The sequence below is a fragment of the Onychostoma macrolepis genome, chromosome 09 (genome assembly GCF_012432095.1).
Source record: "Onychostoma macrolepis isolate SWU-2019 chromosome 09, ASM1243209v1, whole genome shotgun sequence".
NCBI lineage: Eukaryota > Metazoa > Chordata > Actinopteri > Cypriniformes > Cyprinidae > Onychostoma > Onychostoma macrolepis.
Window position 1 is genome coordinate 29,757,881 of NC_081163.1, and position 24,675 is coordinate 29,782,555.

At 38.9% G+C, this 24,675-nt stretch overlaps 1 protein-coding gene across 1 annotated transcript in view; it reads right to left on the reverse strand.

The window, feature by feature from the left end:
- The window catches only part of tsc22d1 (TSC22 domain family, member 1), a 45,983-nt gene extending 21,308 nt beyond the window's left edge, over nucleotides 1–24,675 (reverse strand). Inside the window, exon 1 of the mRNA XM_058786356.1 lies at nucleotides 21,567–24,675. Coding sequence (XP_058642339.1) covers nucleotides 21,567–24,082 — 2,516 coding nt within the window. The 5' untranslated portion in view covers nucleotides 24,083–24,675. The remainder of the gene's footprint in view (nucleotides 1–21,566) is intronic.

Below are 24,675 nucleotides of genomic sequence, written 5' to 3' on the forward strand. Positions count from 1 at the left end.
TTTAGTACTGTTCGGAGTAAGATATTTTACATAAAAGATGTTTACATATAGTCCACAAGACCAAAAAAGAAAATTAAGAGCTGAGGGGTGAAAACTTTTTGAATTTGAAGATCAAGGTAAATTGTACTTAATTTGTCTTCCAGGAAACATGCAAGTATCTTCTGTTGCTTACGCAGGGCAGTACAACACAGAAAAAAAAAAAATTATATATATATATATATATATATATATATATATATATATATATATATATATATATATATATATATATATATATATATATATATATATATATATATATATATATATATATATATATACACACACACTTCAACAAAAGAAAAGTTTGGACATCTTCATCCTGTTCAAAAGTTTTCACCCCCCGGCTCTTAATGCAACGTGTTTCCTTCTGGATCATCAGTGAATGTTTGAACCTTCTTTAATAGTTGTGTTTGAGTCCCTCAATTGTCCTCAGTGTGTAAAGACGGCTCTCAAAATCATACAGGCTATGTTCACTTTTTTGAAGCTGCCAGCGTCTGTTTTACATTATAATCCTATGGAGTAAACGGTTTTCAAAAAAGTCATGAGCGTTTTCTTAAAACGCTACCGCCACCGCCGGTGCCTTTTTCTGCAGCTCAGAGCGTCTTTTCAAGTCGAAAAAAGTTTAACTTTTCTGAAAAAAAAAACACGGCCTGTGTCAAGCACCTTCTTGACACCTGACCAATGACAAGCGAGTGGCGAGTCGTTTCCATAACAAAAACAACAAGAAAAAAGATGATGATAGCCGGTAGATAGATCATACTAGTTTCGGAGCAGAAGGAGTTGTATGACATGAGCACAAAACTCTATCTAGTCTAAAATATTCCGCAAACCATGCATCATCCAATCGGAGCTCCTGGACTAAATTTTTGTAAGCACCACACCGTTTCCTTCCCTGTATGTTGTCGCGCACCCACAAACATCGTTGTGAACTGACGTAACCCCCCCCATTAACTTCAAAAGACAACGCAAGAGCCAACCTTTTACTCTCAACATTTCTGCAGCACAGCACTAGGCTACTGTTGCAGCTGTTGTTATAACAACAAAATACGTCCTCGGCTGCTATTTGTAACCAAAACGCTGCCAGCTTTTTATTTTACTAAAAAAGCGCTCGTCAACTTTTTCTTGTCAAAAAAGACGCCGAGTGTGAACACGCCCCAAGTGTCACTAATTAAACAAGTACACGTTCAGCTACCGTATTGTCCTGAATATAAGACAATGTTTTATTTTTCCATGGAAATACATATGAAAAAACACGGTCGTCTTATATTCAAGGTCTAGACTTTGACATATCAATAATACACCCACAACAATAGGTGGCGCCAAATAGTACTGTGTGTCGAGAGTGAAAACAGGAAAAAAATAAATAAATAAAAGCTTACAGCGGTTTGAGTCGTGACTCATGTTAGCCTGATGGGACCACACTTCCTCTTTAAGTGATTTTAAAACGTAAGACAGTACCTAGATTTGAATACTATAATAAGATTTCACTTCTACGGTTAATGAAATGTTGGTAGGCTACTATGAGATGAATAGCCTAACTTATATAATTCAGATGGGCAACCTGTTATTTTTAGGGCATATTAAAAAGTGTTTATTTTTAGATGTGATTGTTGGTACATTGTACCAGTATTTACCATACTTTCAAAACAAATTAAAATAGGAAAAATATGCAATATGAAAATTTAAGAAAAAAAAAAAAGTTCTTAATAAAACAAGATTTGGTTTTCGAAAAGTCTTTCCAAAAGGTACATCTTGAAAAAGGGGGGGGTCGTCTTATAGTCAGACCAATATGCTAATTATCAGCCTCTTACATGTGTGCTTCTCAATCAATTAGCAGATATGCATATAAACAGCCTTTTAATTAACAGAGTAGAATAATCATGGCTGATAATAAGATATGCAAACATAAAAGAATACCAGACTGGATGCAAAAACAGCAGTTACTTCTTGCCCAACTGGTTAATGAAAACAAGGATATATTCAAAGGAGAATCTGGAGTTGGGATAACCTCCAAAAATAAATAAGATGCATGGGAAATGTGTGTTTACATTCCGAGGCAGATTGCTAGCAACAGACACTTTAGGATAGTTTATAGCTTGGTCTTAGTAACTTAGGACTCCTCTTCACTACTCCTAACGTTTCACAAATTTAGGAGCTAGTTTTAACGCTAAAATGCTTTGTGAAATACCCTTAGAGCAAAAATTCCTAAGAGTCCTAAAAACACGCCCATTATTTTTAAGATTTTCTCCTAAATCTGCAAGTTATGAGCTACTTGTGTGAATACGGTCCCAGGTCTTTAAAAAAATTATTTAAAATTAATTTAAAGCAGCAGTACTGAAACCATCAAAAAAACTAAATCAGAAAAACATTTGAAAGGTGAAGCCAAAAGGATTTTGTGCTTTTCTCAGTTGGATTAAACTGACTAGCCTCTAAACTATTTGACATAGAAAGCAAAGTTAACAAAGTACTATAAAAGTTTAAGACTAAAAACAAAAAATTAGACCAACTAAAGTCCTAAAGCAGCCATCATGACTTCAGATGTTTAGATGAGCATTTGCAATCTTTTGTAAACTGAAAAGATAATCTTATCATCAACGATTTGACCATCAAATTCAAAATATTCTTCACATCGCCTTTGCAAAACTGTAAACAGTTCTGAAAAACTTAAACGCTTTTAAATCAGCCAGCCTAGCAGACTCCCTCTTTATGAAGCATTTAGCATTATTTTATTAACAACTTTTTTTTGTCCTCTTACCAATACCATTTTGTTATTACTGTATGGTTAAATTTGTTTTGTTTTAGAAATGATCACTAGATGGCGCCATGACACCCTGTCTGAGCACTTTGAATGCTTCTTTTGGATGATACAGCAAAAACCACAGCCATAATCCATATCTAGCTCTGAACATGAGCAAACAAATCACACACACGCTTCAATTCCCTGTAAAGGTTACAGTATGAAGGGTGTTGTCCTGCTCCCAGAAATGCAAATGCTAAAGATCTGTACCCACCACAGCTGGAAACACATTTGACTACTAAAGACTTAACACCATACCAGATTTGGAGTTACATGCAATACAGGCCTGCTTAGTTGCGCTAATATCAGAAAACGGCCATTAGAGGGCAATGTAAACAAGCACTAACTCACACTCATTCAGCTCAGTGCTGCTGCCACATCCACAGATTGTGACAACACTGACTCCTCCTGCCAAAACCCTCATTTATCAAAGGCCAAAATCATTGTGTCCACCATTCCCAATAATGCCTCAACTCTTACATAAAACGCGGGAGTGGCAGCTCTGTGAGAGTTCACGTCAGGTAATGTGAAACAACCAGCCCAAAACAAATAGAGCTCCTTCATTTGTGTTTGGGTGCAGAACCGATCCCAAAAGCAGAAGATATCCAGTCAGACATACAGGAATGCCTTTAATCCCAATGCTTCATTTTTAATGATAGGTGAAGTTCATGTGAACGTGACCTTGATGCCGTCATAGTGTGACACACAACGCTTTGATAAAACTCGTTTCATGACCTCAGCAATGAAAGTATAGAGTCAGTCACTGTCATAAGAAAACTATGCCGTTTGTTGAGTAACTAGTGAGAGCAACAGCATAGCTCAACCACATTTAAAGGGAAAGCTCATCCAAAATGAAAACTGTCACTTGTACATCCTCATGAGTAAAGCTTTTGGAGCTTCAAACATTTGGATCCCATTGACTATTACTGTATTGACAAAACAGCTTAAAGTTTCTTTTGTGTTCAACAAATGGCCTTACAGGTTTGCAACAACATGGGGGTGAATAAATCATGACAATGGCAATTTTAGGGTGAATTATTCCTTTAAAATGTCTCCTGGGGCCTGTTCTTTGTACGTCGCCAACTCAGCTGGATTTGACTGTTGATGATTTGGCATGATTTTGGATTGGTTGGTTCTTCGAAGCTGATCCCGGAGTTGCTGTCATAGCAACAGGTCCGTCAGCTTAAGCCTGCTCAGGAGCAGGTTTATTTCATGTAAACAGGATTGGATTGCATCTTTTTAGGTGGAATTGATACTTAAAATCTGTCCCAGCTACAGCTACTTTATTACAAGAGTACTCTACTGATCCAGGGAAAATAATTTAAAATAATAATAATTTGAAAATAACAATGTTGTGTAGTCTATAATACAGCCAGTTTTACTCATTGAAAGATTTATTCATGAGAAAATAATTACTTTATAATTGTATTGGAGTCTTACACATGCTATACAGTTAATGTGAGCCATGCATTAATTTGAGTGATGACAGATATTATGGGAGTGGCTTGATGGAGCTCAGGAGATGCAGACATCTTGATCTTGACCCTTAAGAAACTTTAATGCTGTCACGTAACATCTGTTTCAAAGATACAATTAAATGAACTGCTAATTACAACATTGAAATAAAAAAAAAACAAGGTAAAGCCTGTACAAATACTAGAAATCATGAATAAATAATAGGAAATTATGCAAAAAATAAAAACAGTGCACATTTCATTTATCTATTGTATCATTTATGTGGTTTTGTTTTTCGTCAGGTGTCTTTTTTTAATTATATGATGTCATTACGTTGCCATCTTGCCGCCAGCCAATCGCTGCATTGCTGATCGTGGTTTTGAGTAATCGATACATCTGGCCTTATCGGGGAACATGAGAACGCGCTGTAATCTTAGACAATTGAAAGGGGTGGTTGACTTTTTTTTTCTAGGCTTGATTGTGTTTATGGGGTGCAGTCAAACACGTGTTCATGCTTAGCTTTTTGAAAAACGCATAATTTTTCACATAATTGACCTTTATTCCACACCTCTCTGTCCCTTCTCTAATAAATGCCCCGATTATGTCCTGGTTTTATGAAGCCCCTCCCTCAGAAATACATGATGGGCTCTGATTGGTTAGCTGGTCCAGTGCATTGTGATTCGCTAAACCGCCTCTACTGCACAACTAAACGTCCCGCCCCTCAGCTCAGCGGCATGTGCTCCAGTTGTACTGTAAACAATGGCATCGTCTATACTGCTTATCAATTTGAGCCCGATTGAGACGCAGAGGATATTAGTGAAGAGGATCATGCAGAACCTGTGCAAGCACAGCTTTTAACGGTACGTGTTTTTTTTTTTTTGGTTCATACTTTTAGATACGCTGTTATCTGTAAGTGCTACTGCTTCTGTTAGCTTTTAATATACGGTTTTATCCTGATTTAAGCTTTAATACAGCACGGCAACCGCTTCTCATAGCTATGTGAAAATAAGTGTATAATTGGAACAGTTTGTTGGAGCTTATCTGACGATCTGAATGAGAGAGAGAGAGAGAGAGAGAGAGATGCAGAGTATGTGCAGAGTGACGCGAGTAACAGTATTAAGAACCGCTGCTCTAAAACATATGATTTTGAAACTTGTGAATCCATTAGAATCGTTAGAAGACAGAATCGCGATTCATATATGAATAAATTTTTACGTGCACCCCTAGTTTTCTCTTCCTCTTCTCTAAAGCAGCTCAGCATGGCCTCGCCCCCCTTTGTTGCGTGTTACCGGAGGCGGGGTTTATCTGGGTCCGTGACGTATCGGACCCGGGAAGTAACTTCTTGTAGTCCCTTTCCAGTCATTTTTGTAGGCATTAAACTGCCAGAATTTTAAAAGACAATATCTCCGTTTGCATTGAACTTTCAGCGTCGTAACTTTGCAGATATTGCTTATGCTCAAAAAGCAACATTACACACTAACTAACGTTAAAAAAGTGAAATTGCAATCAATGAAGAACGGACCCCAGGTTGGTGAGCAATTATTTTGCTGGAGATTTCTAAATAATTCTGTTAACTTTAATTCAAGAAATCATCTAGCTCTGCTAATGAACTCAATATGCACATGACCTAATAAATCAGCTTAAGTATTAATACCAAAACTAAATATAAAAATATTATAAATTATAATTAATGTATTGTTACATATTTAAAATAATGCATTTATAAATATAATATTTTTATTAATACAAAAAAAGGCAACAAAGAATCAAACAGAAAATGAATTGTTCAAACTCAAACACATAGCATGATGTGAAGCATACAAAAATCTATTCACAGTACGAGTCGCTTGACCTGGCCCTCGCCGTGGCCTGAAAGAGCCCGACTGTCACATCTAGTCCTCATTAGCACTCTTATGCAATACTGTCTGTCCAGGAGCCACAGTCTGTGTCTGTGTGTGTGTGTGTGTGTGTGTGTGTGTGTGTCTCAGTCTCAACCGTATGCTCTCTATTGAGGCAAAAGGCACAGGAGGCAGACCAGGACACATTTAACCCACAGAAACTTTCTATTTAAAGCCTTATTCACACCAGACATAAATTTTGGGCAAAAAAAAAAAAAAAAAATGAACTCAACAGAGTTCAACCTATCCTTAGAACGGTCCATTTTTCAATTGTTTAGTTGGCCAACAATTTATTCAGTATCAACATATCCTAACATTGGATTCAGCATAAACAGCTGTTTGTAAATATTTTAAATTCACATGTGATTTAGGATGTACCCTCTTCAACAATACGGTCTTTATATTACAACCAAAATTCAATGTTCTGCTCACTTTTACAATTTCTTTTGTCATGTGTACAACATTTTCAATACAGCCTAGCGATGTGCAAAAAAAATAAAAAAACTGAATTTGGAAAAAAAAGAAAATGGATTTCATAGGGCCCCATTTAAGTCAATGCAGAAATAAATGGGTTTTACTCTTTAAAGTTTATTTTAAGTTAATTGCTGATTACATTTTTTAATAAAAAAAAATTTTAAAAACATAAATTTAAGGATTTACCTATTTATTATTATATTGTAATATTATACTTCACTGGACATTTGAGCACCCCTCTCTAACAGCATGTTGCATAGGTTTCAACTGCTAAAAATAGTGCCAGAATAGAAACGTAGATGAAAACCTATATAACTGCCAAGTGCAGTAAAGCATTAAATAAATGACTCCTCACGGACCATGACAGCTGAGGACATGGTGATTCATCACAACAGCCACAGGGGTCGATCAGACAGTGGGGCCAAAAGCTATCTACACAGTCATTAAAACATCCAGCAGCACCTTCATGCTGACTTGCAAGACTGTGAGCTTAAATCACATCTGATGGGCCGATGAGGAAGGAACTGATGTTTTTATGTAAAGGCACATTAAAATGAGCTTATTTAATGGTAAAGGGAAGTACTGGACAGTTCTGTCCATTGTGATTGTGTGTATGTCACAAGTAGCACACAGAGTGAGGAAACACAAGTGAGGGAAATGTGAGAGCAGACCACATCACGTGTGTACGCGTTCAGCTCACTCTCTCTTATTCACACACACTCTCACATTACTCGGTGAATGAAAGGCCTGTGTGAGGGCCTAAAGGAAAGTTCTCCATCAATACTGCATGGCTGTCACTGGATCCTTGCCTTCTTTGCGTTCATGCTCCCCTGAGAAAGCTGCACACTCTTGTGAGTGTGGGCGGCTGGTAAACAAATCAACTCAAAACCCAATTTATGTCAGAGAGCACATTAGCAAAAGCATAAACCAAAGTATTCAGACATTCATAACCAGCTGCTGGACTAGATCTAGGCTTGGTTTCAACTCAAAAGCAGTGCTGGATCACACTGTTAAGACGAGACCAGAATGACTAGATCCATTCTTTCTGGATTGAGCCTCATTCTGAGTGAGATGCAGCCAATCTTTAACAAGATCTATGCACAGTTTGACACAGCAGAGCACATTTTGAAAGGATGCCATTCACTGCCAACACACTCCCATTCACTGCGATTTACACACAGCCTACCTGATACGCCTGTACACATCCACTCACTGAGCCCATTTCAACACTGACGGCTTAAAATACTCTCTGCAATTTAACCAGTAATTCAAAGCATCAGCTTCACCACAGCCTAGATGACAACCTCAGCCATTAAGAGCTTCAGAAGCCAACAGTCAACACCAAAAAGCCCATGATGACAGATTCCAATATAAAGAGGAGTAATCTCTGTATCAGCTCCACCTGTGTGGTACCACACACTACTAAACACCCATCAACAATAAAGCAACTGATTCTACATCAGATGAGAAATCATCTCAGCATTCTAAATTAGTCAGCATTTTAAATTTTTGGCCTGGAAAAAAAAATGTAACACTCTCCTTCAATAAATGAAATACATTAATAATAAATCAATACTTTATTGGTTAAATAACTAAACAAATGCATAAAAAAAACAAATATATAATAAATAAAATATATGCAAAAATATATTTAATAGAATAATGTATACAAGTTTAAATTTTATTAATATTTATAGAAAAATTATAAAATGTTTAAATTAAAGAAATTCAAATAAGAAATTAAAAGCAAGAAAATATTTAATAACTAAACAGAAATATATATAAAAAATATTAAATCTAAAAATAAAATAAATAAAAATGGAAACGGAAATAAAGGAGAAAAATATATAAAATGCATAGAAATTAAAAAGTAAATATAATAATAAAACAAAATAAAATGTATATAAATATAATGTATATAAAGTTTATACTCCATTTATATTTACATAATTTATAAAACAAATGTTTATGAATTGATTAAAAAGAAAATAAAAATCTTGCTGCTTTAATTTCTTATTTGTATTTAATAACTAAAATACACAGAAAATATATACAGAAACACAAATAAGAAAAAAAAAGTGCTTTAAACAGAAATATGGAAATAAAAAGGAGAAAAATAAATGTATGAATATAAATAATTAAATAGAAATGCACAGAATTAAAATAAATGTAATAAAATATATACAAAATAAAATGTATATAAATAATTAGGGATGCACCGATACCACTTTTTACAGTACTTGCCCAATACCGATACTTTTATTTTTGGTACTTGCCGATACAGAATACCGGTACTGATATTTTCATTGTATTTGTACATTTTTTAAATATTGGGTACAGAAAGCAAGAGAGTATGTATAATGTTAGCTGGTTAATTTATCAAATAAATACAGGTCAAACCAAAGTTTATTCAGACACCTTCAACATTTATCACATTATATTCGCTATATATACACTCTCACAGTTTATTCACTATAGTTTAGAAAATGGCAATAAAATATGACAAGAACCCAGGGTTAAACTGTGTCAGAACAAATTCAGCTTAATAATATCAGATAACTTTGATAGAAAGGTATGTAATGGATTACAAATAAGCCAAAAATTATTCAGACAGCTGTTAGTATGACAATATTTAAACAACTATCAATACTTTGTCAGGCAACCCTTAGCCTTAACGACAGCCTGTAGTCTCCTGGGCATGCTGTCAACCAGGTTCATGCAAACCTGAGCTTACATTTTTTCCCAGATTCGGTCTGAATAATTTTTGGTCCCAAATTTGTATCAGTTTTACTGGTAGACCACTATATGAAGAGTTTTTGGGTATAATGTCACAGTTTACTTAATTTTGCTATCCTCACTTATATAAATGAACTATAGTGTCCTGCACCCACTGTATATGACTGTATATCCTTTGGTTATTTTCACACTTAATTGTGCCCATTAAAATGTAATTTACAAGTGGTTACTTTCACTGTTCATTTTTTTGCTCTATGGTCCATCATCTTTAATTTAATAGCATTACAGCTGCTCCATTGCAGCGGCTTAGTACCGTAATCACACGTTTTGCTGTAATAATGCAGGGAACCACTCATTATAAATCTCCTAACTCTGATATTTTCATAGATAGAAGTAGCGTATTTATTTTCCATCTGAAACGTGCTGCGATTTATATTCCAAAGCCACTCATAATGCAGAAACTCTCACGAAGCAAGCAAAACGCGCGCACGTATTTGTACTGGTGCAAAATGAGAGGGACAAGTACAGTATAGCCTCACGCATTTCACACAGGCTGCTAGTATCACTTTCGCCAGAAAGTCATGGGTTGAAAATGATGTTTATAGTGAATGCCCCTATAAACTGTCTTATATTTACGATTTAGTCTTAATCCAAATGATGCGGTGCGTGCTAAGTGAGTAACTTACTGTTCAGTAACTTGTGCATTGTTTTACTTGTTTTTGACATATCCGACCGAAGTACAAATTTTCCAGTGATGACTGTGAGAAAGAGATAGTCATTCGACAAGCTCGCGCATCTGCACTGCCGCATGCTCAATCCTCTCAGCGTGCTTTGCTTATCAGCTCGCGCACATTAGCTATACAGGCGTTAATACTGAATGTTTAACATTATATTCATTGCATGCATATACTTCGTAGACATCCTTAGTCTCTAATCCTTAATCTAACTCCATTCTGCTGTCGGTGTTTCTTTGTCTGAATATGGCACTTATCACATGCTGTGTGGTATCGAGGCATTTTAACGAGTACGAGTACAGGAGCTCAGTATCGGGCCCGATACAGATACATCCCTATAAATAATATTATAATATAATGTATATAAATAAAATATAAACTTTTAATCAAAATTATTAATTAAATACAGGTTTTTATAATTTAAATTTAAAAAAAGAGAAAAAAAATTAAACAACAATAGAAATACAAAAAAGTAACTTCATTAAAAAAAAAACTAAATAAATTAAACAAATAAACATTGTAGAGTCAAGTAATATCTTAAATTAAAAAAAAAATAAATTAAAAAGACTTGGGGTTCAACTCTATTGACTTGACTCCAAGTAACCATCCATAACACCCCAGCAACCACCAAAACATGTAAAAATCTAGTTTTAATTTCGATGTTCCTCAAGTCTAGCTGACTGGTCTGTTGTTAGTTAGCACTCTGAGGTGACAGACAGCTCCAGTGCAGACAGCCTGAAGTCTGCCGTAGACACGGTCTGAATGCTATACAAGACTCCTTCAGAAGTTTGTAATGTTTGCGCCTGGTCTAATAAAGGCTCTGTGTACAGTGTTTCAGGTTTGCAGTAAGTGAAAAGGCAGGATTCTTGATGCATGTGGGTGGGTTGCCTGAGGGGACATGGCTCTAATTTACGAGAGCCAAACCCAGCACAGTCAGGGAGCTTCTGGCACTGCGCATTCAAAACAAGCCACAGCAGAAACCCCAGTCATCTGCGGCCAGGAATGAGATCTGATCTGACACTTCATAATGTATATCATTTATTCTTTATCAGTGATACTGGAAAGATAATCTGAGATCCCTCTACAATTCTGACTATTTACTCTTTAAAGTCACCTCTCTTAGTCCAGATTTTAGCTTTGCTGTCATATATGCCACTTTGTTACACTTATTCTTTTATTTCCTGGCCACAATCCAACAGGAAAGTCAGGCCTGCTGAGGATGCTACGAGGAGGCTAACCACAGCTCTGCCACAACCACATTATGTTTGCATATGCATCACATGGAGGACAGTGGGTACAAACTCCCAGTCGTCTGGAATAAGTCCTACTCTGTTCTGTTTTTGAACCATTGCTGTTTATCTTGCACCTAGAATAGGATTATAAGGCATCCAAAAAAGCCCAGACTACATGACATAAAGCACAGCTTCCCACTAGCCCACTAGAAAACAAGGACAGGGCCTGATTTGTAAAAGGGGCCGTTCCTGGAAAGTCCCTGTTTGAGACGAGTACTGCAAATACAGATGGCCACAGGACCTGTGGGACAGTGTAGCAGGAGGCTGTGTGAGAGAACACAAGCTCATGGTTACGGTTTCAAACAGTGGCACTGCCCATCGATTCACCCCGCACAGTACGAATGTCAACACTGCTAACTCTTGGGATAATTGCACCATGCATAAGACAGAGAGACAAAACATACTAGATTTGTGCAGTCATCAGTGCGCAAAAATAAATACATCTAAATATAAAACTATAAAAGGCACCAAGGTACAATACCATTTTTATCAGTTTTGTCAATAGCTTCCTGCAGTTCAGGTTATGTGACAAAGCGTAACAGTTAATGCACTGATGTGTTAAAGTCAGTAAATTACTATTACTACATGCATCAAATTGGTCATTGTAATAGATCTATAAATAAAATCCAGATAGTCAAAGCAAAGTCATTTGCACTTTTTATAAATATACAACCTCAAGTATGAAATACATATTTTAACAAATATTAAGACCACAACAAAAACAGCTCCTGAAAAACTGCCTTTTACAGGAAATACTGTGAAAATTTACATTTTCATATTTGTGTCATCCAAATGAACAGTAAGATCCAAGACCTACGTTTTGTTTTTTTCTTTAAAAAAAAAAAAAAAAAAAAAGGAAATCTACTAAATGAAATAAATCTAAAAAAGGCAGTAAATGCAAATTGGCACTGATTTGACAATCCGGTGTTAACTCGACCAGAGGTCCCCGGCTCAAATATTTGATTGTCAATATTTATTCTGAACATGGATAACCATCTATAGTGATCAAAGCCAATATTACATTTCACAGATGTTATTTTTACTGAGTAATCCACTATTTTGTAGATGTGGGGGGGGGGATTTGAAACCAGATAAACGGGGTTAAAAATGACTTCAGAAAGATGGCAGTATCATTATATTATTTTTACACAGATTGGTAGCTCTATTAGTAAAATCGGCAACACTTTACAATAAAGTGTCATTTGTTAACATTAGTCAATGTATTAATAAACATTACATTTATTACACTCTTTATTAATCTGTGTTAATAAAAATACAGTTGTTCATTGTTTATTCATGTTAGTTCACAGTGCATTAACTAATGTTAACACAACTTGTGATTTTAATAATGCATTAGTAAATGCTGAAATTAACATTAAGATTAATAAATGCTGTAGAAATATTGTTCATTGTTCGATCACATTAACTAATGTAGTTAACTAATGAACCTCATTGTAAAGTGTTACCGTAAAATCTGTTGACTTCAGCAATCTTTTTGCATTATACACCAGTGGTGACCATTCAAAAATGTTTTTTCTCCAAAGTTTGCATGCCTGTAACTGTGACCATGACCATATGGGCCATTTTTACGGGACGCACCCTTGTCAGGATTTCTATAGTGCCTAAAATATCCAGGTTTGGCTGTTTGCACTCTGCAGATCGATCGTTGTATGACATTATTTCACAAGAGCTATAGAGAGCAGAGCAGACAGCTCCTTATGCTTTCAAATCGCTCTCGCGGTACTTTGGTGTCATACAATGATCGGTGTGCAGCTTCAAGTCGAACGAATGAACAAACACATTCGCTTTGATTGTTCCCACCTTCTCAAGTGCCACGATTGGTCGATTATGTACAATACCTGCATGTTATTGGTCAAACTACTTTGGATGTTTTAGGCAATATAAAAATCCTGGCCACGACGTGTCCCATATAAAGGGCACATATGGCCCCCTTACTGTAACTCAAAAAGGTTTTAAAGATATCTTGATGTCCTTTTAGACTTTGGGTCTTAAACTTTCCCTTTGGCATCTTCATTTTTAAGGCCCTATATGGTTCAGTTCCAGAGATAGATACTGAAATCTCTATATGGCTCCAGGAGTAAATTGTACACATTCTCAGTGGTTAAAAACCAAATGTGGGCACTTTGCATTAAGTGGATTCTTTTTTTTCTTTTAAAGAAGATGATCTGAAGAACAAATAATGTTTAAACTAGAAACGTATCTTGTTTCCCTATATCAAAACAACTGCATAAAACATACCATAAATATTCTTTTTGCAAAGTTTGCATGTCTGTAACTCAAAACGTATTAAAGATATCTGAATATGATTTTAGATTTTGTTTCTTAAATGAACTCTTTTGGAATCTTCATTTTCAAGGCCCTTTAAAAAAAAGTGAATAAAATTATATATACATATATACATACACACACACATACAATGATTTATTGACATTGAACTGTTAAATCTGACGGCCCAAATTTCATTGCGTATCTGTTGTCCAAGTAATAAATATAATTATGTATAAGTATTGTACAAGGCAAAATGTTATTAATGATTCAGTCCTGGAACCGACATAGCCCAAAAGTGCCCCGGATGAGAAAGCAACCCAGAATCCTCTGTAGGGATCTGTTCTTTATTCATGCTTCCTTGAAAACCACCATGACAGAGCACTGCACTGCCATTCTGCCAGACGCCGAACCAAGGCTAGGCATAAATTTGCATGTATTCTGTGGCTAATCCTCAAACAACTAAGCAAACAATAATTCTAAAGTCCTTTGATTCCAATTTCCAGCACAAAGAAGCATGGCGTTGTTTTTAAAACGGGAACTCGCAGCCCCTGCTGAATGAGAGCAGCTTCTCCAGAGCCAGTGCGAGAGTGATGAAGACACAATTGGCTCTGGAAGGGCTATGCTAGGGGTTTTAGGGCTGCCGGTTGCTATAGCAGCTCGGTGGCAGCTCAGACGAGCAGGCAGACCGGCGCAAAGGACAGGGATGGGCTAGCATGCGGGGGTCTGCACAGAAAGAGCGAGATGGCCGGCGGCCAGGCGACACTGGCAGTGTGGCTGAAACAATGACTCAGTGCTAATGGCACACAGCGGCACGCTGTATGCTAAATACAGAGCCCGGCACTCATTCAGCCTCCTCGCATAAGAGAGAGGGATTACTTTGGACAAAGTGTTGGGAGAACGACGATAAACCCCATCGTAACCAAAGCATACTTTACCATTGGATGGGACTGCGTTAAATAGAGACTGCAACAAGGTTTGCGCGCACATATCAGAGCACTAAGAAATCCATTTTATTTTCCCTAAATTCCATTTTAATGATTAAATCATTTCAGTAAATCGAAAAAGTATCCTATTAATTAAAATGAGGAAATTTCTACAATTTAACAATTTATTAAGTTTAACAAAAACCATTTTTGTGGATTGCATTTCATTTATGATTTTAAAACAAATATATTACCAAAAAACTACGGTAATCAAATGAAGGCATAAAACAATCTTTTAAAATGTAAATCAAATGAAAAAAAAATAAATAATTGTTACTTTTTTTTTTACATTTGTTGCTGCACAACAGAGGTTTACTGTTAAAATGAAAACATGGAAGAAAAAGTTTGACAATCCTTACAAATAAAGTTTTCATTTTATTATAAATTATATGAATAATTATTATTTTAAGAAGAACATTCTACTGAGCATTAGTAATATCTTTGCCACAATTGCAAGTTAAACCAAATTTTTATTTGATGCTAAAGATTCACTCTGCATCTTCAACAGTTTTATCAAAAAGAAATTATGAAATACTGGTGAAGTGACTCTCAGAGCAGCTCTGGAGATGAAGTTTATATCCTCATATAGTGAGACTGCAGATGCTGACAGCACCACAAGCATCACACATGCTGCTTACTTACACAAAGACACAGACTTTATATTTAAATAGCCGTCTTTTTGCTTTTTAAAATGCACGGACCCTAGTCGATGTCTCTAAACTTCAAAAATCAATTTACATTGAGGGATATACTGTAAATTCCATTTTATGACTGGATTCCACGATTCAGTCCACATTTGCCCTATCGCGAAAATCATATGGCGCTCAAATGATGGATGATCTAGACTCAGGTGGCTGTGGATTGCAGCAGCGATTAATTTGCGCACAAGCCCAAGCTGTTTGCTAGTTATCCAGTATTAGGAGTTTAGAATTGTGCAGAGGTGAGAACTTGACTAGCAGATAATCCGTGGCACACATGGTGTTTGTGGCAGGGATGGGGAGGAAGTGGAGATAAGACACTCCACACAGATGGAGCAATCCCTCAGGGATCGAGCAAGGTGCTGGATGGGAAAAATTTCCCACTGTCAAAGATCATCAATCGTTCACCTGACAGGCTATTAATACAGTCTGTAAAAGTTTGTGTTAAGCACTAAAAGGCAATCAAATAAATGTCAGCTGAAAAGACAATTCTGCATTTTACCTTAGAAGAATAAATCCTATTTAAATTAGAAGCTGTCCAATTAAATGTGTTGTGCAGTGGCCGCCATGTTTTCCACAGTGACCTCATTTCACTCCGTCCAGCCTGGTGATACAAGAAGAGGAAATCTCATTGTACATGTTTAACAGAGCAAGAGCGCGGCATGGGCACATGCTCAAGGTTGCACGCGAGATTTCCTGCCCGGTCTGAAACCACAGCGAGAGGCAGCTTTCCAACTCTGCTGACTCACGTGCCGACTGCTCTTAGAAAGCCAAAATAGGAAGGGATCAAACTTTCTACAGACTGTAGCTCAGGCATGAATAACGACTTGGGCTGGGGAGCGGTTTAATTTCAGAGCAGCTATCTGGATTTCTCTGTAGGCATATTAATCAGACGGCACAGGATTGACCTTTAAGTAAAAAGCATGCATCTTTATCATTACGTGTCAGAAAATGAGAAGACTGGAGTTTGTAAAAATAGATAATACAACATCTGTGCAATAAAAGCATAAGCTCTTCTTTTTTTTTTTTTTTTACACTAATTCCGTTTATTTCCAAATAATTTCGGATGATAAAAGAGCAAACAAACATTGACACAATGAAAAGGCAGAGGCTTGGTTATGCAAATACCTCATGCATTTAAAAAAATAAAAAAGATCTACTGACGAAAAGAATAAAACAATATCCGTCCCCCAGTGATCTGTGAATGCAAACTAATAATTCCTCTCGCTGCTGAACAAATATTATTAAACCAATGAAAATAAAATTAAAGGGGCCATGCACCGCAATCATTATACCCAGCAGATCAAAAGAGAATGTTAATTGTCTGCTAAAACATGACAATGCATCAGCCATGATGTTGTTTTGCTTGGTCCCCGTTCTGCTGTTCTGAGAGCACTTAAATAGGGCTGGCTAAATGGGCCAGATGAAAATACCCACTAGGCAAATATGCTTTATAAGTAATAAAACGTGTTGCTGCGCCCTGGCACTTCCCTGTACGCTGTGTGTAGAGGCTTCAAAATGATTAAATGTTTACATTTGTTACACGTGTTGCATAGCAGCTGTCCAGATGAGAGACTGTCTGGACAAATGAACAGAGCAGAACATGGTTAAAGAAACATTAGACAACAGTTCCACCAGATGTGATCTTGTACTTTTCATAACTACAGTGTTAACTTTAATAGACAATATCAGCCTAGTGTGTCTTCAGATTAGAGATTTACCAGAAGAAAAAAACACAACAATGCCAATTAGGAGATGCAGGAAGTAGCAAAGCGTTCGAGGATCATATGTTGTCATGTCTGGGAAAGAATATGAAAGGCTGCAGATTTCAAACCTGAAAAGAGTTGAGACCAGCGCAAATGCCTGTTGTGAATGTGTCTGAGAAACCAGTTCAGCTGAGCTCATGAGGTCTCTGCCCCTATTAGCTTTCAGTCCCTAAAGTACTTTGCTGTGCTCTCTGCTCTCAGGTTTGGAAGGACAGGTTCTAATCCAAATGACATCATCCTAAAAGAGAGACGTGCTTACAAAGAGCCTTCTCTGGTCTAAAAAAGACTTCAAAGTACAGGATCTCGTCTTGGATTACAGATGCAGAATGACCCTTCTGATGTTTGATAATGATGCAGCTAAAAACCACATTAAAGGGAAAGTTTGTCATTTTATCATTTGCTCACCCTCTCATGTCATTCCAACCCGTATTAGTGTTACCCATCCGTGAAAAACAAAAAGAGATGCTGGCCAAAATGTCTGAGCAGTTATCTTGTTCAATAAAAATAAATAAAAGCGCTTATAAACATGGTCCATACAGCTTATGCTCTATATTTCAAGTTTTCAGGAAGCCATACAATGGCAGTCAGAATTTAAATCTTTATTAGGGCCCTATGATTTCCATAATGCGGAAAACCCAGACAGAAATGTGTAATCCAGTCGTAACTTAATTTACAAAATAAATTAGGGCTGCTCGATTATGACAAAAATAGCGAAAGCGCACCGCTGGAATGGGGCGCAATAATCGTTTCATCTCGATTATTGTATTTTCATGATTGTTGGAGGCCGAAATCAAAACTAAATTTCGATTAATTGCACAGCCCTAAAATAAATTCACATAATTTTGAAAATGTTCAGTGAATTAGTAATAAGTAGGGGTGTCCATTTAATCAAATCACAATATTGAAGCATATTGAAGACATGTGACATGTCTCTGTGTGAATGGTGTGGTTTTGTCTACTACACACATACTGAAGTACTACTCACTGCTGTGTGTGTGCACTTGGATGGGTTAAATGCAGAGCACCATTTCGAGTATGGGTCACCATACTTGACAATACGTCATGACTTAACTTAAGTGCAATGTTCATGGTGTTTTCAGCATCTGCTGTCTCACTAAATTTCATCTTCAGGGGCCAGCTGCATAAACTGCATAAGCCTCTATGTTAAGACAGTGTCTTAAGAACTAGTCTTAGCAACTAGCAGTTAGCCAAAGTGTAATCAGTCTAGTTTTTTCTTTTTGGATTCAACTTAAATCAATCTACGTCTTTATCTAACCAAATTTTTTAATTTATGACCAGTCGTAAAGAAATAAATTAGATTACTAACTTGCAAGACAAGCCTACACTGCTCTGAGAGTCTCTTCATGAGCAGGTTTAATTTAATTTTTTTTTTAAATCATCATATACGCACGCTGAAACATTTAAAACAGAATCCAAAAAATTCAAACTGAAAACAAATTTGGGGGAAAAAAGGATTTCATAGGTCCCTAAAAATGTCATTTTTGTTCAACTTAAAAACTAGCCATTGATGTGTAATGTGCAGCTCATCCCAAGGTGTGGCGTCACTGAGGGCAAATATCATGTTCTCATGAGTATTTCGGTAAAAGTCTAAAATTTCAGTCTTCAAATATAATTACTGTATGGCTTCAGAAGACTCGTACTCGTACTTTTTTTTCCCTTATTGGAGCTTGACATTACCATCAACACTGTATGAAAAGAGCAGCTCTTACATTACGGCTAACATATCTTAAAAAAAATAAATACATTTAAAAAAACACATATAAAAGGATGAGTACATAACGACAATTTATCCCTGTAATAGAGACGGGGAGAGCAGTGAAAGCACATGCACTGCCGCTTTAAGTTCTGCCACGTTATCTGCTCTAGCCCGATCTGACCGAGTGAAAGCATTTCCTCTCCTCTCCCATTCCACAGGGTCATTAATTGGAGAGATAATCTACTTGATCTCTACACAATGAGTGATTCATTGAGACTCATGTGTGGCTTTTATCACTGCCAAGAGCAGATTACATTGAAAAAAGCAAATGTGAGATGATAATCTTTCTATACGAGGCTGCTAGTCAACACTGTGACCTAAGAACAGCAAAAAAAACAGATTCAAATAATTTGCGCTGATTTAATCTGCTATTGAGCAAGAGCAAAATGGGAGAAAACTGAATGATCTCATCCTGTATAAGTGGCCTCATGCTCTACACCAAAACAGCACCAGCTGATAGCCTTTCACAACAAAGAAATAAAACAGGTTGAAATGAAATTGGTTGCTCACTGAGGAGCGCAAGCCTGTGTTATATTTGAAATGGCTGGCTCTGTAGGTAGTCCTACTGTCCTTCACCCAAACATAATCACACCAAAAATAATGACACCAGTCAAAAAGGACAGCCATGATACACACAACAAAACATATTACAAGTATAACAAGCCTTGAAAGATAGATCTGAATCCAGTAGAAGTTTTAGTCTTCCACATTACTTCAATCACATAATCAAACATCAAAAAAGCCTCAAGATATCGACATGCTAAGTTAAGTTTAACCGTGAACTTGTTCCTGGCTATCATTGACTGTACAGGATATATTCACAATGAACTTGCTGGTGATACAAAAAGTGACATTGCGAATATGATGAGTTTAACACGCTTGGATTTGGTCATCGAGTTTCATTACATTATTTTCACAATTCATCCCCGACATTTAACTTGTGAGTGCATTTTACTTCTAGCATTAAACATTATGAATCAACCTGGACAAAAAAAAAAATGGCTGAGTTTGTTAAAGTGATGATGCTCTAATAGAAAAGAGCCTACTATTTGAGAGCAAATACATATTTCAAAATATACACTGAATCTCGCCAAAAGACTGAAAGCTGCATCACTAATACAGATATATTGCCCAGATATTGAGGGTATACAGAGGACTATCTAGCTGTAGCTGACAGTAAGTGCTGACCAACAATTTACAAGGCCATTAAGTGTTATACAACTGTGATATTCATCCAAATAAGGGTCTGATGTTTTGGAACGACTGCATTTTACTTTGTCTAAAACATATAGATCTGAACAGAACAGAGTCTCAGTCTGGTCTGTGACATTGTTATATAGTAAAGCCAGGCAAATAACCAAGCAAGATCATGACTAACACCTGAGAGAAACAAGCAGTGCCACAATGATGTGTGTGCACTGTGACAAAACTGTCTGTTTCATTAAGGAGTGTCAGATTACAGAGCACTCTGTCATCCCTGGGACATCTGTTAGACAAGCTCTGTCAAGCACAGGAAACTTCATTTATGAACAACTCAAACATTGTACAGCATAAACATGCACTCCTGTTTCTTCTGAACAGCGCAAGACAAATTCAAACATATGTCACAGTATTAGGAGTATGTAAGCAATCATTTAGTTTACATTCTCGGCCTTGCCGTGAGAAAACGGTGAAAAATGGACTACACCGAAGCTACAGTTTCTGGGTCTTTAAAAAAAAAACTTGGAAAGACTATCAATAGAGTGAGAAAATATTTTCAGGTATGTTAATCAGCTGACGTCTACTAAAAGAGTACAGTGCTGTATCTGCAATAATTAGAGACAACCTAAGAGTTTAAACAGATACACTCCATTGATCTCTTTTGCCCTTAATAGAGTTACAGTTAGAAGCAAACATGTTACAAATGATAACCATTCAAAAAAAGTGCCTGCAGCAAGCTAAACATAGTCGCAAAATTCCAATTTTTTTTCTTACATTTACAGCTTTTAGTCCATAAAATGTTAGCTCAGATGCCACCTAAATGCTAGTGTATGCCTTAAATGATGACAATTTGCTTTTAACAGATATACGCATCTAAAACGTCCAAACGTTCTCTTACTAAATGTACTAAAAATAATGTTGACTCATCCTGCACTCACTTTTTTGTCCAATGAAATGTTCTTTAGAATAACAAAGCCCTCCATTAATACCACAAGCAACAGCTAGGGAAAAAAAACTCCTGCCCTAATTTCCTGTTTCAAAAGGAAATGTTGTCAACAGCACAAAATCACTGCACACTGGAGTGACTTCATGGGGTCTTTAAAAGCAGGCTGGGATGCTTTGCAGAGCAAAGCATTTACATTTCAGTCTATAATACCACAGTAACAGTCCAGCAGTCTGCAGTTTTGTGTTATATGAAGAAAGTGCTCCTAGCTATACTGTAGAAGCCTATAGGCCACCTTCTCTAACCAGCCTGCTGTGATATTTAACGCACAGCACCATTTGTGTTTATAGCACTACATTAAGCCATACCCACTGCCTGCATGTGTAATTTTTAATGAAGCTATTCAAGCTGTAGTTACAAAAGCAAATGAATTGGAAACAGTACACAGACAATGCACTGGGAAAAAAAATTCTGAAACTTACCCATCCTCTTCTCCATCCACAGGTAAGCTCTTCAGCAGGCTGGCCGAGGCAGTTAAGGCATTGACTCCACCGCTTCCCTCAGGACCACGGGAGGTGCCGACCTGGGAGGAGACTTCAGCACCGGCAGGCTTGGATTGCATGAGCAGAGCCGGGTGCTGTAAGAGGAGCTGGGCATCCTCCTGCAGGGTGCTCACCTGCGACCCGGGCTCCTTCGAGCCGTTCTGGATCAAACTGGACTCGCACTGAAGGTTAGGAGGCACATTTGAGGAGGTCACGGCCGGGACGAACTGGGTGCCGCGGCCTTGACTGCTGAGCTGCGACTGCTGCTGCTCCATGGAGGGTTGAGGGGCAAGCTGCTGCCCCTGGGTCTGCTGTATGAGACCGGTGCCGGCAGGCTGCACTAGCTGGACCATCTGTGGGGCGGGTGTCTGTTGTGGCTGCAGGAGCCCTTGCGGAAGTGGTTGAGCAGCAGGGGGTGGCACAGTCCCCACGGGCTGCTGTGAAGCTGCAATCAGCTGACCGTTCCCCGCCACTGGAGGGATGGGGGCAGACAGGTGGGGAAGTGTTTGTGTTGACCCAGGTGGCACAGTGTTCATGATCTGCTTGGGTTGAGGGAAGTCAGGTAGCAAGCTGCCACCTTGGCTTAAGGGGTTAATGTGTGCCGGCGCTACCTGGGCCAGTGCAGCCGGCTGCTGTGCTGACGGGTAGCCCATCTGCTGCTGGGTCACCACAGGCAGGGCTTGAGCAGGGGAGGATTGTGCTGCCTGGGCGTATGTCAGTTTAGGCATATGAGGGGGCACAGCTGCAGTCGAATGTCCGATTGTGGTCTGCAGTCCTCCCATGGTTGCCGGCAGCTGAATCACATTAGTCTTAAGATGCGCATGAACTAAGTCTTGGGGTTGCATCTGAGACACGCTATGAGTAGATGAGTAGTCGTGCTTCTGAGCAGCAGGCTGCTGGAAGGTCAAACAGGGGCCGCCCGTATCTCCGCTGCCCAGGCTTTCGGTATAATGGCTAGCCGTGCTGCTGATGCTCTCTCGGTCCGGGCACGCCACACTCTCAGGCACAAACTGGCGGATGCTTTCCACTGTCCTGGTGCTGGGGGTGTTTTCAGAGGACGCTGTGCTCGGGGCCTCCTTGTCGTAAAACTCGGTGCAAGTCCACCGACCCTTCTTAAAAGGCTCAGAGGTAGAGTCCAATTTGACCACTCTGAAACGTGAGCTGGTGGAGGCTGGAGTAGGCACTTGGGCCTGCTGAGGCTGAGCGTTCATCGGCGGGACAGAGGGAGCAGGCATTGCGTGCTGGCCCATGACAGCTGGGCCCACCTGCCCTCCACCTGTTGAAGCAACACCACCGGAAACCATGGTAGCAGCGGTGATGCCCATGCCAATTATTCCACTAGGAATGTGTGTCAAGTTTACAATTTGGTTACTAATACTATTCAAAGCAGGGGAGTAGTTTACACTGCTACTATTGGTGCTCTTGCCACCCACAACAGGCACACAGGCGGAATTTAACATAGAAACATTAGTTGTTATAGGTTTACCAGTACTAACTGTGGCACCTGAAGTCACAGAGATCATACCAGTTCCTGAGGCAACAGTGGCCAAAGGCTTGACAGCGGCTGTGCCAACAGAGGCGCTCTCAATCAATCCTACCACATTTGAAGGCATTTTCTGGCCTGTGCTAGCAGAACTTGAGGTCACCGCAGGCGTGACCGCGGCACCCAAAGATATCCCAATCTGCGTCCCACCAGCAGGATGGGCTTTTCCAGAGGAAGCAGGATGATGGTGATGATGGTGCACAGTCCCGTTAACCATAGAGCCATGCATGTGTGCTTGGGTGAGAATGGGAGGCTGGTTGGGTGACATGGCCCCCGGGGTCTCCACCTCATGGAAGTTATTCAGTGTCTCCTCCGAGGAGCTCCTTTCCGGTCCCCCCGCATTGTTGGCCCGCGAAAGAGACATATCCATGATCTCAGAGGACGACAGGTCTTCAGTGTGGGACTCGTCCAAGTCGTCACAGCTCTCAGTGTCCTCTGTAATGCTGTTATTGGTGCTGACAGATGTCTGAGCGGGAGTAACACTGGTGATCTGAAAGCCACTCTTCTTCTTCATCTGCGCCACCGTGGTGGGCAGAGTTTGGGGTAACAGGGTGGCCTGCACGGGGATATTCAGGCTCTGGGGAGGGTTCTGGGGCCCGAGCGAGGATGCAGCCGGCGTTTGAGACTGAATCAGCACCGGTGATGAATAATCATCCCCCAGCATCAAGTTGTTGCTATTAAGGCTGGTGCTTCCAGAAGTTGTCAATGTGGATGAACCACCTACCGAGCTGCTGCTGCTCTCCCGTTTGGGTAAACTCATGGGGTAAACCATTTTTCGGGCGCTGCCGGAGTCCCCGGATCGGTCGTGGTGATTCATTTCTAGAGGATGGTCTCCAACAAAGTTATAAACGCAGCTCAAGAGAACAAGCTCTTTTTGGGAAGCAACTTGAAGCCGCTCAAGTAATTTCCACATAAAACCAACACTTTCCAGTAACTGCCACGATAATTCCACTTGAGGTGAATTTAAATGTCCACCATGAGGAGCAGGCTAACGCCAATGCTAGTTAACAGTCGCTAGCGAGCTAGCTGACACGGATCCGCTTCAGCTGTTGTTTTCAAACGTATATCCTCGCAAAACCATTCAGCACACAAGTTTAAACGTGAGGGAGTCGACACAGACGGCCGAGGCAATCGATATATCCAACCTTACAACGACACAGTCTCTCCCCATCACAGTTCAAACTGCCAGGCGCATTTTCAATTGTTGTATCGCAGTCACCGGGGCACAAAATCAAACGAAACAAAGTCCTTCAGCCGGCGTCGGATGACAGAGAGAAACCGAGCGAGTCGCGACTCAGCGCTGTCCTGCTTTATTCCATCCCGTGCTTTCTTTTGTTTTAGTCCTGTGTTAGTCTCTCTCCCACTCTGCTCCTATTCACCAGCTGCCTCCTTGTAATGTAGCCTGTGCTAGTGCTATATCAGCCTGTGACGAGTCCCAGAAAGGGGGAGGAGAGCGCGATAACATGGCGACCGCGCATGGCAGTTCACCTCCACAGCGGCCAGACA